The sequence below is a fragment of the Oreochromis aureus genome, linkage group 3 (assembly GCF_013358895.1).
Source record: "Oreochromis aureus strain Israel breed Guangdong linkage group 3, ZZ_aureus, whole genome shotgun sequence".
NCBI lineage: Eukaryota > Metazoa > Chordata > Actinopteri > Cichliformes > Cichlidae > Oreochromis > Oreochromis aureus.
The window spans coordinates 14,926,428-14,943,114 of record NC_052944.1 but is presented as its reverse complement, the minus strand read 5'-3'; the positions used below and the strand labels follow the sequence as shown (position 1 = coordinate 14,943,114).

Here is a 16,687-nt window from a genome sequence, read left to right as displayed (position 1 = left end):
AGGACTACAGTCCTTTATGGAGTCCCATAAAGTTTTCCTGTCTTTGCCAGTTGCCTCCATCACTTATTTTTTTCAGCCCACTCTGTTTTTGTGTGGAAGCCTTTTAGTGCTTTTTTCCGTTCGCTTAATTTTTGTGTTTACGCTAAAATGTTTCAGCTTTGTTGAACTCATATAATAGCTGCATAATTTGTTTCACCACACATTAAGGAAATTATAAACCTTCTTTCCTTTGTTAAGTTGATAGTGAGAAAGTTTTATGTGGTTACCAGGAGGTCCTTCTCTCTCTTATAATCCGATTATGACAAGTATATTGTTAAGTTGATGCTTTGGTGTTGTGAGTCTGTCACTTTAATAGCAATTTGAATCAACATCCCTGTTTCCCGGGCGGTCTTGGCAATGTGTTTGTCTGTTGGACCAGAGTGTGACTGTAATTACGCAGCCAGAAGCTCTGTGTTTGTGTGCCTGTGTTTGTGCATGTGGTCATCGTATCTTGCGTACGACTCCATAATGATGATGCTAATGATATGTTGATTCAGGCTTCTGTGCCATCATTATGCTGCACATGAATGAGATCTTCATGCTGGTCAAAGCTTGTGGTTTCCAGCTTGAAAACAGCTGTTGCGCAACATGTGACATAAACACACGGTGTCCTTTCCTTTGTCTTTCTGTCCATCCACAATGTCATAAAGTTAAACAAAGTAGAGTTTTATACTAACTGGGTCTTATTATTTTTGTAGGTTGGCCATAATTTTGATGGTAACAACAAAAACTTTCAGTCAGTAGCGAGCATTTAGGTTTTTCCCATCTGTTGAGTCCGTGCCTCTTCTGCAACTATACAGATGGGTCGTGATTTTCCTTGAAAAGTGTTAGCAAAGCGTATCTGTCCCAGTTCAACAATAAGCAAATGAGGTACTTAGTCCATGAAATGTGCGATGACTTTTTCTACAGCATTTTCCTCGTAAATAAATATGTAAATGATTAAAGTGTGAAAGCAGTCCCAAGTTCAGATGTTTTACCTAATCACTGTTATTAAAATTATCAATGGTAAATACCTCTCTCTATTTTCAGACCATTACGTTTTTTTTGTTTTTGTTTTTTTATAATGAACTAAAACTATATTAAAACTGTTAAACAAAAAACCCAAACTAAAATATATATAACATGCCTTTAATTTTAGACTACAGTCTTTTCAATATAGTCTGATTAGTCATTCTGAGGACGCATCAGTGCACATGTTTGATACTGTTTGACTCAAGTGTTCACATTCCGATCCCCGTTCAGAAAGTCTTTATGACAAAAACAACAACTATAAATAGCACGGAGGCTAATAAAAGCTAAACTAAAATTAAAATTCAAAAACAAACTAATGAAAAATACTACAGAGCAATTTGAGACTGACCTAAATACTACACTCTGCTATGCAAGTACAATTTTTGCACTTACGTACATTTATATTTTTAAATAAACTCATTTAAACTCATTTAAAAATAGTAATTTAGTCATTTGGCTGCGATGATTTAAGGTTTTAGTAAAGTCTCATAAATAACTAGACTTAACAAATGTTAGTCAGATCTATTTGTTTTGTCTCCATCATAGACAAAAATAATTCAGCTTATGTATCACTTTAAGAAATCGCCAAATATCTGTATTGGTATCAATATTAAAATCCTATATCGGTGGGGCCTGATTGCCTTATCTTATGGAGTAGCTGGCTGAAACTCCAACAAACTGGCTGTAGATGGCCAAAAATACCAAATTTCGCAATGAGTTGAGTTATTTATTTTATCAGCTTATGTCTAGTTAGTTAGCAAGCTACTTGCAAGCATATTAATATTAATCACAGCTTTGGAAATGATCTATATTCTGCTATAGTACAAGCTACATGCTTATCTTAGATTACGGAATATAGTTGTTTCCCAGTCTTCCTGCTGACGCCTCATGATGTAATACCAGTATCCTCTTTCATCGCTGTCATGGCTCACTCTTTCATTTCAGAAATGTTCTTTAAAGGTCTCTACCCTGTGTATACTTCAGCTTTTTGAATGATTTTAAAAAAATAACTTTTTTACTAGCAAACAATGACAGAGAGCGAGCGTTTGGGACCTTAATTCACTGTGTGTTGTGATAATGTTCCAACATAATACCCCATCAAATTCAAGGCCAAATCTATAAAAAGTAAGACCCAAGTTGTAATAAACACTGACTTCTGTTTTGAGTTGCACATTGTGTTTTTCTCTTCTTGGACCTTTATTTTGTGTGTTTGCAATTTTTTAACATCTGCATTTCTGTTGTCGCCTAGGAGCCTAACAGTACACAGCCGACGCTGGTAAACCTGAAAGTTGATCCGCAAGGATTCTTCCTCTACTGGACCATAGGTGCTGGCCAGGTGAGATGTACTCGATGTCTTACACACACAGACACACACGGAGTTACACACATACAAACTGTTTACCTTCAAAGTCGGCCAAATAGACTGTCGCACATCTCCGAAGTACTCGGACACGGTCAAATACAAATGAGCCACTCTAACCATAATGGATTTTTAATGTACCATCATGAGTGCTAATATGGATATTACACTTGTTATTTGTCTACTTTAACACCACTACGCTCCCACTTCTCCTACATAGTTCATCTGTCTTTCTAAATTGCTGTTTCTTCCTCAGCTCTTTGTGTCACTTATTGTGGTTTTCCCGGCCCATTAGTTCAACCAAAATGGGTTTCATCAATTTGTCCTGGCCTTGTTTGTCTCCTGTTTTCTCCTGTTCGCTCTGATCCCTGTAGTCTTTGTGGTCGTCAGCAGCCCTCCATCTCTTCCCCCCCATTCATGTGTTATTGCTTCCCAACATCCGTCCTTCCCCTCCGTGACTTTAGAGGTTACGTTTAAGCCATTAGTTTAGTAATATTGGATTTTACATTTTAGGCATTTAGCAATAAACTGGGAATTGGCAGCATGATGGTGATTCTGACTGTGGTTATGCATGTAGATGTATGGGATCATAACGAGTTATTTCTTTGATATTAGAGTATGGATATGGTAATCTGCTGTCATGGGTAAACATTTCCATAAACAAATCCCGTGAACAAAGCTGCCCTTCTGTATTATCTGTTACCTTTGACCTATAGGCAATATCTCTCTGTTATCCTTTTATTCATCTCTTCACATAACCAGTATATCTCGGTTATGCTGGGCTGGTCTGTACATTACAGGGGCAGCTCAATTAACTCCCTCCCACACGCGCTTACACACAAACAAAACTCCTTCCCAGTGACTTTGTTTTTCTCCTTCCCTTTCTTCTGCATGCACAAACCTTCTCCCTTTTTATTTCTGGCTGTCTGTTTATCCAAAAGGCATGTAAGGAATGACCTGTTGATAGCCAATATCATCACTGGGTTCTGTCTGCATGTTTTGCAGTATGTGTACGCACTGCATGTGTGCGCATAACTGGGCCAGAGCACACGTCATGCTGTCAGGCTGCACATGTGTCAGCATGTGTTCGTGCATTCACATAACAGAGACAAGCTTTAAATACTCATTCTATCCTGATGTCTTACTTTTTTATATATATATGTGTGTATATATATATATATATATATATGTATATGTGTGTGTGTGTGTGTGTGTGTGTGTGGTATTAGGATAATAGGCCATTTGTCGCCTGAGGTGCAACTGTGACACTGTTTAGCAAAGAGTCAGATTGTCAGTCATTGAATGTTTTCAACAAGGTGGTAAAGCTGCTCACTGTGACTGCAGATAGTTTCACAAAAAGATGACTTGAGACAGCATTTGAGGAAAGAAAGAAAAGGGACAACACATTGTTTCCAATGTCACTGATTAAACAGTGTACGTCTTTAGTTTTCTTGGAGTCATTAAACAAAAAAAATCAAAATAGATGCACTCTATGCACTTTCTTTTTGCAAGCTTGATGCCTAAATTACCCACAATACAATTGGACCAGGAGTTTGGACAGAGATTCGTGTAGGCTGAAGCAGAGGTGAGAGGTGGACCGGACACTCTTTCCCTACCCACAGATTTATCACATGTTGCGCTTTGAAAGAACATCATCCAGTCTTTAAGTCTGACGCCATTAGCCGTTTCTGGGTCCAAACTCCGCTTCAGGTCCCAAAGTCAAACGAACACTGCGGCATCACTGAGAGTTACAAAGTATCTAAATTCTTTCATCTTTAATAAAATGATCAGTTTGGCTGCTCTGCCAGGTGTAACAATTAAGTTTAAAATACAGGCGTCTATGAAAACAGGATTTATGAAATTTAACGGAGTTAGAAGTTAGCAGGAAGTTAGCTCGCTAGTTTCCACCTAAACATAATATACTATAATAATAATAATATACTGAGAGATTTCTGAAAAAATTAAAAATTAAAACGCACAGCTCTGCTATCACTTCAGACATAAATGACAGACAGAAAACTAAACAGCAGTGACGTTTGTAGGGTTACTGAAGTTTGGCTAGCTGGCATATGATGCTACGTGGTGGCTAGCTACACAACTATGGTTAGCATGACATAAACACATTAGCACAATGAAGCTGGAGGATGAACGTTAACCTTTTTACACTCAATGAAAGTTAATGTGAGGGTTCCCGATGGTTTTGGAGAAATGCAATTGCGTGGCAGGATCCTGTAAACGGACCAAACTTCAGTCAGAACCACTGATATAATCCATCCACAATACGAGGTTAGTTATTAATATACTGCTGCATGGGCTCGGCTGTAATTACATCGCAAGGTCTTAAAAACTGAGCTTTAAAATGAACAGTGGTAATAAAAACCGAGAGAGCACAACAGTGATCACTGACTTTTTTTTAGGGGTTTGTTTAGATTAAATAACAAGATACAAAGCATTAAAACCATTAAAAAAACAGCCTTAATAAATGCAGAGTAGTTTGGACCTGGAGGCAGGGTTCATACGTCATCACTTAAAGACCGGATTGTTTTGAGTCCATGTTGTTCTGTCACAAAGTGTTTTCACTGGCGAAACAGACCGGTTTCGATTACCAATCAAATGAATTAATGCGAGCTTGAGCTTCATTTAGAAGAGTTTTTGAGACCTCTACATCAACAGTGTGCTTTAAAACCTGAATAAGTTGCGTAAGTTGAGTAAATTTTTAAACATTAAGTTGCATAAAAATGCCAGAAGTACCAGAAATGTACAAATAAAAACTCACATATGCTAATTTATATTTCATTTCTTTTTGTTCGTCCTAAGTTGTGAAAAGGTTCAATAAAAAGACCTTTTTTTTTTTCTTTTCTTTTTTTTAAATTTTCCAGCAGTTAATTTGTGGTCCAGGCTTTACAGGGTTAAACAACATTTCCGTGATAAACAGCCGTCCGTTACACACATGCTGATTCCTTATTTGCTTGACTCTAAACACTTCTACACATGCTCCGTAGTCCTGAAACTTTTCTAGACTTCACCAACATGCAACTGCACGTGAGACTGGAACTGTCCCTCCCACTAAACAATCTTTTACTGGCCAATTCTCTAGTGCCAAGTTGGTGTTGTGCTTGTTTTACACCCATTTAAGAATAAAGCGGGCAGTAATTGGGTAGATGTCATGTGCCCTTCCTCCTGCTTGCTCTATCAAGGCAGCGCCCTCACCCAAACCCAACAGGGTGTTTCTAATCGCGAGGATCTACAGCAGAGAAACTCCAGCCATGTGTGTGGAAAAAGGCTTAAAAAGGCTGATTAGTTGTTACATCATTTGCGGTGTGGTGTTTATTTATTTATTTATTTATTTATTTATTTATTTTTTGAAATAAGGAGAACATTATTTCAAAGGAGGCATTAAACTTGGTTGCACTAAATGCCAGATTAGATTTAATCCCTGTGAGTGTGATAAAAGAAATCCAGGTGGACTGGTGTCAAGCCGACTCCGGTCCATTTGCCTGCGTGAACCCAGTTATGCAAACGATGGATTTTCATAATATCATATTTTATCTTTCCACTACACCAATGCCCAAGTCGAGGAAGATTCCCCTCTGCCTTACTGGAAATGCAAGCAGCGAGCGCTGGTAGTGCCGCCTCATTTGCCTCGTGTGCCACACTGTTTGACTTTTCTTTCATTGCTGCCTTTCGTCTTTGTTAGTGTTGGCATGACTAAGGCCGATTGTGGTCCCCATTCTTACTTCAGTAGCGGGAATCCAGCTCTCTGATGGCCACGGCCACAAAAAAATCCTTCAAAAACCTTCAGGCCACCAAGGCTAATTACAGGGAAACGCTGGTGTCCTTGACATGGATAGGGTCAGACTGGCAGTGACTAATAGTGTTTGCTCATTATGTTGGATGTAATGTTGAAAATGACTGACCAGTGCTGTTATATTTTTTCTTCAGCTTTTCTCAGAATGAACAGCAAATGAGAATCGGGCTCGGGGAAAACGGGGCGATCGGCTTCCTTGCAAACGTCCTGTTGGTCATGTTGTTGGAAATAGGCGCACCTGAATGTATAAAAATACTCTCGGGCTTTACAGAAGTCCTAATTTAAAGTGGCTGTAGTCATTTCAGCGATACCAGAGTGAAGCTTCAATTCAGCGTTGCGACTCCCCAGGAGATTTCCAAGCAGAGCTGAAAAGAAAGAGGACACTGCAACACAGATATCCAGCGATCATTAATGAGAACAGTTAATACGCTTTTACACAGATGACAAGGGTATTCTGGAAGAAACCCATTTCTCTGAATAGAGCCACCCAAAATATTGGCTCTCCAGTGCATTTTATATTTTTGCCACTCTGCTCTTTATCATTTAAATGTCAGAGATTTACACCGAAGTCATCTATGAGGATTTAATTTGCGGATTCTTCCCAGTTGACTTGATCAAGATCTATTGTATCAACCTGATTCATTTAATTCAGGGTGCCCGTGGTCACTGAGTGGAACTGGATCACGCTCACTAGAGTCATTTTTAGAATCTCAGCAAAGGCCTGGAAGGACATCCAAAAAGTCCGCAACCCAAAAATGTCAAAAGCACTTTTCTAACAACTTAAGAAGATGTGTTGTACCACAAAGGTGACATTGCATTTTATTTAGGACAGGCACGCAAGCGTGAAAGCTCAACCCCTCCTGTGGATTTCAGTTTGAGTGGAGTTTCTCTTCCGTTTGCCGCCCAGCATATAGTTCTTCTAATCACTGCAGCTCAACAGTAATGTCATAACATGAAATAAATTTGCTCTGTGGATTTTCAACTGCAACCTTAAGTAGTAGCAATGAAAAGTTCGAGACGCCAAGATGTTGTTGTGAGTAACTCGAAGAGGAGCTGACCACCCAAGATGCAGTGGGGCCATTGATTTGCAAAAAAAAGAAAGAAAAGAAGTAAACTTGTGTTGAGAAGAACATCCCCGACAAACCACTTAAATGTTGGCCTACGTGCAGCCCAGGGGAAGCATGTTTCCATCCCTTTTCCTCTTCCTTCATCCGTCATCCTTCTATTACCCTCCTTTTATTCCACACCGACTTTATTTGGATTACCTGCCTCCTTTTTCTCACCTTTTCACATAACTTTTCCTCGTGAAATCTGGTTTATCTCAATCGCTTTGAGCCTTTTCACCTTTTCCCCAGGTAATTCTCTCCTCATCCTGTCTTACCTCCATCTGCGTTGTGTCACCTTTGTCTCAATCTTCGCTTTGTTTAACATTTCCCTTTAAATATATCTCTACTTTTCTCTTCTTTTTTTCCAGGGTCTCGTTTATCTCCGTCTCTTTGCTGACACTTTTTCTTCACGGCGATTTTCTTCCTGCTGATAATTTCTTTCTCCATCCTTCTACAGCAATCTTTCACATCTCTTCCTCCACGCCCCCTCCTTCCTTCTCTTTGTTATCTCCCTCTCTCCATCTTTGTGTAACGTCCAGAGGTTCGGCTTATAAGACCTCTGACGTATGAGTGTATACTCAGAGCCCAGAATGTCCCATAAGTCTTCCGTTGTTCTGTGTAAGAGCTTTGTCCTGGGAAACGTCACACATTAAATAAATCCTTCTGCGAGAGCTGTTTGGTGTGCGGATCTATCCATTCTCAACTCTGCTAGTGCCGATAACGACCAACCGTTGCTGACAGAAACACATACACAAACACACACGTGCTGTACACAGTGGTTGTGGGCAGACACACCCCGCCGTGCACTGGTCTGCACTGTTTTCCCCCTGTCTTTCACTTCACTATGCTCCTTTCTTTGCCTCTGAGATAAAGGAACATGACCAGTAACAAGCGTTTTCTCTGTCTAGTCAAAGAACAACTTCACTTCAATAGATATTTACACTCCTTTGGTATTGCATTTATACATCATTTGCATGTTCATTTGTTGTTTTGCCCCCAAAACAAATGACTTGATTTGCTTTGAGCAAATAACAGCTCAGCAAGGTTTCTAATTTAAACTTTAGATGTATTTATTTTTTTATGGTTATTAAAAAACCTGGCTTGGGTTCAAATAAGCATCTTTTTTTTTTTTTTTTTGGTAAATCAGCCTGTCGTTTCTGAGGATTTATGGAGGCATTAAATGTTTTCCCATGACATTATGATGAGTAACATGTTGTTGGATGAGATGTCTCAGAACATATAAGCGCACACTGCAAATTTAACTGTCCTAAATGCAAGTTTTGTTTGACCTTACTTAACTAACCTAAGGCATGTTGTAGCAGACTGCTATGGTCCAATAGGAACCCAGTATGGAGGAGCTTTCTAGGAGGAATTGCAGCCCTCCAACCCTTAAGCAAAAACTTTTTAGCACTGTCAAGGAATAAAAAACCCTTTCGCTCATCGTTTCGTCTTTAGATCTGTAACAGTAAAGGCTTGTGACCTGCCATAATTCTTAACTCCCAAAGACCCCACTTGAGTAAATGGCTGTGGCTAAATGCTGAACGCAAAGTGCATGCCAGTGGCCGCGGGTTACACAAGATCCACATGCACATCCCATATCCACACATCTGTTATAACATATGCCTGCAACTTCCTGCTAATTCTGCAGCATGTCCTTCTGCTGTCCTCTGGCCAAACTTTCCTCCTCTTTATATTTGTGTCTTAAATTAGGTATCATGCAGATGCTACTGGGGTTAAAAGAACAGTAAGGTTGAGGCGAATGGAGCATGTTTGGATGGATGTTAAACTACAGCCATAAGTACATAACAATGTCAAAAATGTATTGTTATGCATTTTCTTGTGCTGTAAGAAACCATCCTATGAGATGGAGCAAGGGACATTTACAGCTCGACTCACATGACTGACAAAAAAACATTGAACCTGAGATCTTATGCTGCAGTCCTACTGAGGCCTATTGAAGCTGGGTGCCAGTTTCCCCTTAAACTCCTGTTTTCTCCTTTTTCTTATAGCCGTCCTCTATTGCTATTTTTATATTAAACAAAATCTGCGTGTTAAATCTGCCAGTATATTCAACCACTGCGCATCGCTTTGTGACTACTGGCTAGTCACTAGTGGACATTCAAGGTTCCAGTCACTGTAATGTATTTACCATCCTTCCATATTCTATCAGTGGCGTCCTTGGCTGGTATTTGCATGAATCTCTTTCTGCAAAGCCGAGAAAAGTTTAACTCGGGACGAGAGCCCAGCTGATAAAGGCTGCTATAGATGCCAGCGCCGATGTACCGATACTGCTGATATGTTGCTTGTGACCTGCGCACCTTGCATGTCCAGTGGTTATTTAAATGCTGTGATGGATTGGCCTGCTAATAAATCAGCACTTGTTTTGAAGCCCTTCAGTACTCCAAAGCAAATAAAGTTCACCCAGTTTGAGATATTTCACTTCCAGTCTTTGGTTTACCTTCCAGTTGTTTGAACTTGGCTTGCTGTGATATTTTCACTGAACGTGGCTGGGATTTTCCCATTTCTTCTTCTTGTCAATCCAACTTCCATCTACCATTTGTTTCACTGCAGAGCAAATGTCTGGGTTAAACAGAATAGAAACGGGAAACGAATGTGGTGGGATGTGATGAGTCATATGGTTTTAAAGACCAACGCCAGCAACGCGCGTCTTTAGTGTTTTTTGTTTGGTAACAGTCCTGAACAGTAAAGGCTGTGCTAGCACGGATGATCATTTCCAATGAATAAAATTGACCTCAATTCAGTTCTGTCCATTCGATCCTGTTGGAGAGCAGCCTCAGCTGTCACCTTGCTTGAGGTGAAATGCACCTCGCCCAATGACTAATCTTCCCATTTGCTCGGTTTGACGCTGCCTGTCCTTTCTTTCACACATTCGGCTTCAGCTCTGTCTACACTTCTAATCCTTCTTCAATTTGTCCTTCTCTCTCTGCCGTTTCCCTTCCCCATGTTGCTCTCTCTCTTGGGGCAGCTGGTAGCTATCAGAGGGATAAGGCAAAAGATGTTCCTCTAATATAAACTGAAGGATGACATTTCCTCCCTCTCTGATCTCCATTTCTTTTAGCATTCCACCTCACTGTCTAGATTTTCTGTGCTTGTTCTTCCTCTAGATTTAATCAATGCATAAATTTTCTCACCAGAGTTTTTGGTCTTTCGTTTATTTATTTTTTTTGCGGGGGGACAGCACTTCTAATCTCTCACTCTCTCTCTCTCTTGGCGTGGGAAAGTGGGCAGGAAGTAGCTCAGACGCGGCATGGGGGTTCTGGGGAATTTTTTGCCCCCTCATCCCTCCTCCCTTCTTCTACTCCTCTTCTTGAATTCCCCTTGTTCTGTCCTTCCTCCTTCCACTTGTCATTTCTTCCTTCTCTCCCTTTAAGGTGTCATATCGATACCACCTGGGCTTATAAACATTTGCTCCCTGAGGGATGTAACCTAGGTCTCAGACCTCTGGTTTGGTCGGTGTCGGCGTGGAATTGATTTTGCACGCCTTCACCAGACTGACGTGTGAGACACAAACCACAAACAAAAACCTGCACCGATATGTCAGGTAGTGTGTGTGTGTGTGTGTGTGTGTGTGTGTGTGTGTGTGTGTGGTGTGACTTTTAAAAAAACACCCAGGAGGTGTGAAAGTGATACGAACCATGCAAATCTAACATGACAAAAGGCATTAGGCAGTGGATGAGGCTGAGATGGGATTTTAAATAAGTGCGTATCTCTTTAGTTAAAGAGGTCATTTGGTAATAACGTTGCTGTTAATGAACCAGAACCGTATACTGAACGGGTAATAGTGACTGCATGCATACGTGTGGATATGCCAGGCTAGGAAATATAGCAACAGCCTCTTGCAGCTTCAGAGCTCTGTGTGTGTCTGTGTCTGTAAATGAACCAACTGAATTGTCAGTAAAATGACTGTTGGCAGGTATAAGTAGAGATCTAATAGAGATTATCTCCCTTGCTCAAGTCGGACATCCCCAGAGGAATTAACTTGGAGCGGGGGGCTTGCATAACACACTCTTGATCATCTTTACACACACATATGCGCACACACAGCGGTTCGCAGGGGAAGTTGAGCGTGTCGGTCGATACTTTGACAGCTTCCTCCCCATGTTTTATTTTCTGTTGACATTATCTGCTCGAGCACATGGCAGACCAAGTCTTCCCATTAAGTCCCGTATAGACGGAAACATAGTGACACTAACGCACACACACAGACACGCACATACAGACAAAACGATGCAGACACACCTATGCAGTTTTACACGCACAGTGTCAAAATTCAGTTCTTCTCTGCAAGAAGAACTGAGACGCTGCACGGTATCGAATCCATTGTGCGAGCAGATGCTTGTGCGCGGTGTGCGTTTCTGTTTGACAGACGTGTTGTTCTAATGAGACTGCCACCCTGTCTCTGTGTGTTTGTGTCTATCAGTATGTGTGGCTTTACTGCTCAAGTCTTTTGCAGTTTCTTGAATTCTACAGCGTAATGTTTCAGTTTACTCTGAAGTGAAAATGAAAAGGGCCTTTTTCAAATAGATCTCTGAATATTAAATAGAAAATAAACTTTTGACTCACTCAACAGCTTAGCAAACACATTTGTACGAATGTGTTTCACTTGTACTTAGCTTTCACTCTTCTGTCCAGTTCCTCCTAAAACTCTTCAGTGGGGTTTCGAGGTCGTGCCGGTCTTCTGTCATTTGATGCTGACTGTCGGGTTCTTTTAGTCTGAAGTTTTGGATCATTATCTTGCTGTAAAATGAACTGCCGACCGACCAATCTCTCCTCCTTTGTTACATGCCCTTTTCTCACCATTTGATAGTGAAACACAGCACTTTTTTCTGCACTACAGCGTGAAGAATCAGAGGGTATAGTAACCCAGATTGTTTCAACACAGCCTTTGTACAGAAATGGGATTTATAAGTAATCAAATGTTTGCACACCTGCAGAATTTTATTGCATAAACTTTCGAGGCTGAATTAACACCCATTGTTTCATGAAAGCTGAAACAACCTGCCTTCTATATTTACATTACAATTTTTTTCCAGCAGCCTACCGCTACCTACCCTTTAACCCTGTCCAAATACAATTTCTTTTTTTTTTAAACAAGCTGAAATTTTTATTAAAACTGTTCTAATAACAACAGAAAACTAAGAAAATGTCAATTTTGAGGGAAAATATGTGCAAAAATGGCACAAAAAATCAGTTATGTCACATTAAACACATGCAAACAGAAACGCGACTCACAACCCAAACAATTAGTTCATTCTTTGTTAATTGTAGTTGTGGGTACTCAGGATATATCTGTCACTGTGTGTACTCTTTCTGTTTTACTTGCAGGTACAGATTTGGTAATCTGGTTAAACTGTTGGCTCATTTACAGCCTGTAAGATGAACTTCATTTTCTCTTTCTTTAGAGACACCACTCAAATATGAATTTTGATTAGCATAGTATAACTGCAAAGACTTGCTTCTTTCGCCGACGTACAGACCACCGGCTAGAAGTCCTCTTTCTCCCCAACCAGTTACTTAGAAACAAAGGTATCTGCCTGAATGTGATGGCATGCCAACAACCGGTTTGGCTAGGATTATAAAAATGAAAGGGACCAAAGTGAAAGCAGTTCCTCTTCCTCAATTTCTTGTTCAGTAGTCATGCCTGGCAACTAATATACAACTTTCAAATTGCAATATAAAATATCTCAGACATTGTTCAGGTGTGTGCTGTGACCAACGCTTAACGGTGTTAAACCCGACCGTCTCGCTTACAGGCTACTTGAGATTTTTATTTGAGATTTTACAGCATTGAGAATTTAATCAAAGTTGCACACGATGGTCACTTAATGGGTCTTCAACCAAACTGAGCTAAACGTCCAGTTCAAATTTCTTGTTTTACAGGCCTGTGAAGTGTGATGGGTCGTGAACTGCATGTGCTTCTATGTCACTGATGTTCTGGTTTCATTGTGAAAGAACGCAAACAATAAATCTGGTGAAGTAGAAAAATCCAGGAAAATGATTGTAATGTCAGTTTCAGTATCAAACTCAGTTTTAAGTGTGTGTGTGTGTGTGTTTGTGTGTGTCGTGCGCTTTAGTGGCTGCACATGAGGGCCTTGTTCAACCCGGCACTGATCCATGCGTGTTTGTGTTTCATGAGCAACTCATGATTAGTTCAACTGTTCTTGTGTTTTACGAGTTTTCGTGTGCGTGTTCAGCCCAGTTCACCCTGTTTTTATTTGCACTTTGAGACACTGTGTGGTGCTCATTTTGTTCAAGTCCCTCTCAGTCTTGTTTTTCGTCTCCATAAACGATGATGTTTTCCATTTGGACGGACCTCGGTTCGCTTTCATGTTTTATTGTTTGTCTCCGTCTTAATTTTTCCATTTATTCAGCATCTTTTCTCCGTCTCTGGTGATTTTACAGTAACACGCATTATAAATCACTCTGGATCAGATCTCCTGCTAAGTGGCTGAAATGTGAACGTTCACATTCTCGCTCTAATGTTTGCCGGCTCTTCATTTTCACTCTGAACACGACAGAAATATGAAACAGCTGAGTGAGGAAGAAAGCAAGTTAATAGAGGATGACGGGCAGAGTGGAAGAGTGGGATCAAACTGGTATAGGCAAGAAAAATGTAACAAAATGACAGAGTTATAGAGCTGTCCCATGCTTCACAGGGGTATTAAGTGTTCCCCCCTCCTCCTTCTATAAACACCTTGCCAAGTCTCCCATCAGAGCCATAAAACAGTTTAAAGCTCTCTTTGTTTTACGTCTCTGCTGTTTCTGTGTCCTTTAAAGTCCTCTTCTGTCTGTTACCTCTCCACTGCTGTGCACTGATTGGTCCGTTGGGTCCCAGCCAGAAAAGTCTAGGGTGGATACGCACGCCGTCCTGGCCTAACTGTCCCTGCTAGTGTGCATGTATGAGCGCTGAGGAGGTATCAGTTTCCTTTTATGCCGTCATTGTGTGCCATTTGATAGGAGCTGTGATTGGTCATTTGAGACGTATTTAGCAGCGGTGATCTTTCAAACGCACACTCGGGCGCGTCACAGGAAAGGAGTGGCGCTCCCCTGATTGTTTAGTTGCCCTTTCATATTATTCTAATCTTGAGAAAATGAATGGGGGACGGCGGCGAGGCAGGAGAGAGGAGGGGAAGTGGGAAGTCAATCAAAGAAATGAAGGAAAGGAGTGAAAGTGAACAAGGCTCTAATCGCAACACGGCAGTGTTTTACTGTACTCACTTCAGCGGCTAAATATAGGCTGACCTACTAGTTATTGCAGGATCAAACTCACCTCTGCACGCAAACAATAAAACGACATAGCCTGAGCTACAACCCCCACCCCCCCATAGCTATGAATGATGATTAACCCAGCTCTGTGTGGGAAGTCGACCGACATGCACCTTTTAAAGTTGTATTTCGCATACCGATATCCACATAAAAAAGTGAGAAACCTAAGAGTTTTTGGTTCATTTTTAGTAAAGAAAGAAACCTCAGCTTTTACATTTACATGTTTTCCGTTGATTAAACGAGACAGGTTATGTTGCTTTTGTGCACAGCCAGTTCCCCGTGTTTGTGCTAGTCCGATTGGCTCCTGGGCGTTGCTTGTATTGTATTGCGTGGGCAAAACAGACAACTACTCATCTCCTCTTACTGTAGGTAAGAATGGGAAGAGTTGTTCTTCCAAAAACAGGCCTAACTCTACTTGCGACATCTCAAACACTGGATGGACTGAGTTCAGCTTGTGTGATTCTTCTTTCTTGCCCACTTTTTGTTTGTAGTATATTGTTGTTCTTGTTGCCATATAATAAGTCTTTTATTGTTGAACTGGAGTGGCATGATGGTTTGGATTATGAGGGGAAAGAAATGTGCTGGGGAGGGGGGAAGTTGTCACAAGTCGGTGTACTCCAACTGTCCGGATAAATGGGGAGCGTTGCATCAGGAAGGTGGTCACTTTGTACAGTTTTGTATTTAATCCTTTCGGCGACGCTACTTTATACACTCTTAACATGCCTCACTGTCATCATGTCATACACCAAACACAGCCTCCCAGTTTTGTTGATCTATTTAAGCTGCAGAGCTTCCCATCTCACTCTCTGGCATGTCAGCTCTGCAGCTCTGGAGGGCCCAGATGCCAAAATCAGACTGTATTCCTGTGATGTAATGAATCATTTCAAACATCAGTTGTGCGGCTGTGAGCGGGACTCTAGCCAGCCCTAGGGTGGAGTGTGAGATTCAAGATGCTGGGTAAGCCTTCTTCTTGGTTCCCTGACACACTGACAATTATCTAAAAGTTTATGATTTAAACAACAACTGGAGCAATAATGGTCCGTTTAATATTTAACATTGAGATCTGGATCATATCGCTTGATTCCAATCTGCAGGTGCTGTAGATTTCTAAGCTGTCATTTCTTTAAGTTTATGATGTGTTGTTGATGTTGGCCTGAAAGTTGAACTTCACAGTTCATTGTTGAGCTTGAAAAAACTAAACAAAAACAAACCCACACGGCTGAGGAAGAGGTGTCACATTAAGGTACTGCATGTTTAGTGCAGTCTTTACACTAGTTTGCATAATGGCTCGCAACAGATACAGATAGTAGCCCACTATTACGCAGCAGTATGTTACATTAGTGCTTTTGTGGTTTATTAAAGCAATTCACTTATCGAAAGAGCGACAGTTTAGTATCACTTCCTTGGCGTCAGCGTGGGGAAACATACATAAAACATGAATTGTTCTGAAGGGTGCGCCTCAGCTTTTCTTTGGTGGGAACGCTCTGTCAGCCACCTGCCTGTGTAATCCACAGCAGAGTGCAACAAGTTCACAGTAATCGCTGTAAAAGGAGCGGGTGTGCATTCTGGGAAATGTAGGAAATCGCTAACTGAAGCAGAAGTGCACACGGCAGGCTGAGGAAAAATTCTTGGGTCCAGCAAAAACAGTAAATTAAAGTAATTTATAGCACTTTATCACAACATGGCTCCTGGAAAACTCATAACCCGGCTCATTCAGAGCAGTAATGAGCCCGCAGCTGAGTCTGAAGTGATAAATAGAGTGAGCTGTGTTTGGTCTTTGCACGGAAAAGATGAATGGAGCGCTACAGCTGCCGTTACTAGCTTAAATATTACACACTGAAACACACGGATGCACACACGCGCCAAATGGGCAGAAGGATGGAATATGTCAGGAATGTGCTTTCAGAGAAGATCGACCTTCACACAGATTCACACAGACACACACACCACGTCATGCACTTGGAAACACGACCTAGTGGCAAAACACAGATTTCATTTGGCACATTCTGCCGATCACATGCTGACACATCCGTACTCATCCTGCGTGAAGGTTTTCTCGCATTCTGTGCATCCAAT

At 41.0% G+C, this 16,687-nt stretch overlaps 1 protein-coding gene across 3 annotated transcripts in view; it reads left to right on the top strand.

Moving 5' to 3' along the window:
* plcb3 (phospholipase C, beta 3 (phosphatidylinositol-specific)) overlaps positions 1 to 16,687 on the top strand; it is a 54,648-nt gene that overhangs the window by 14,753 nt on the left and 23,208 nt on the right. For all 3 annotated transcript variants that reach the window (XM_031736785.2, XM_039609438.1, XM_039609439.1), the window contains exon 2: positions 2,300 to 2,386. In XM_031736785.2, coding sequence (XP_031592645.1) covers positions 2,300 to 2,386 — 87 coding nt within the window. The remainder of the gene's footprint in view (positions 1 to 2,299; positions 2,387 to 16,687) is intronic.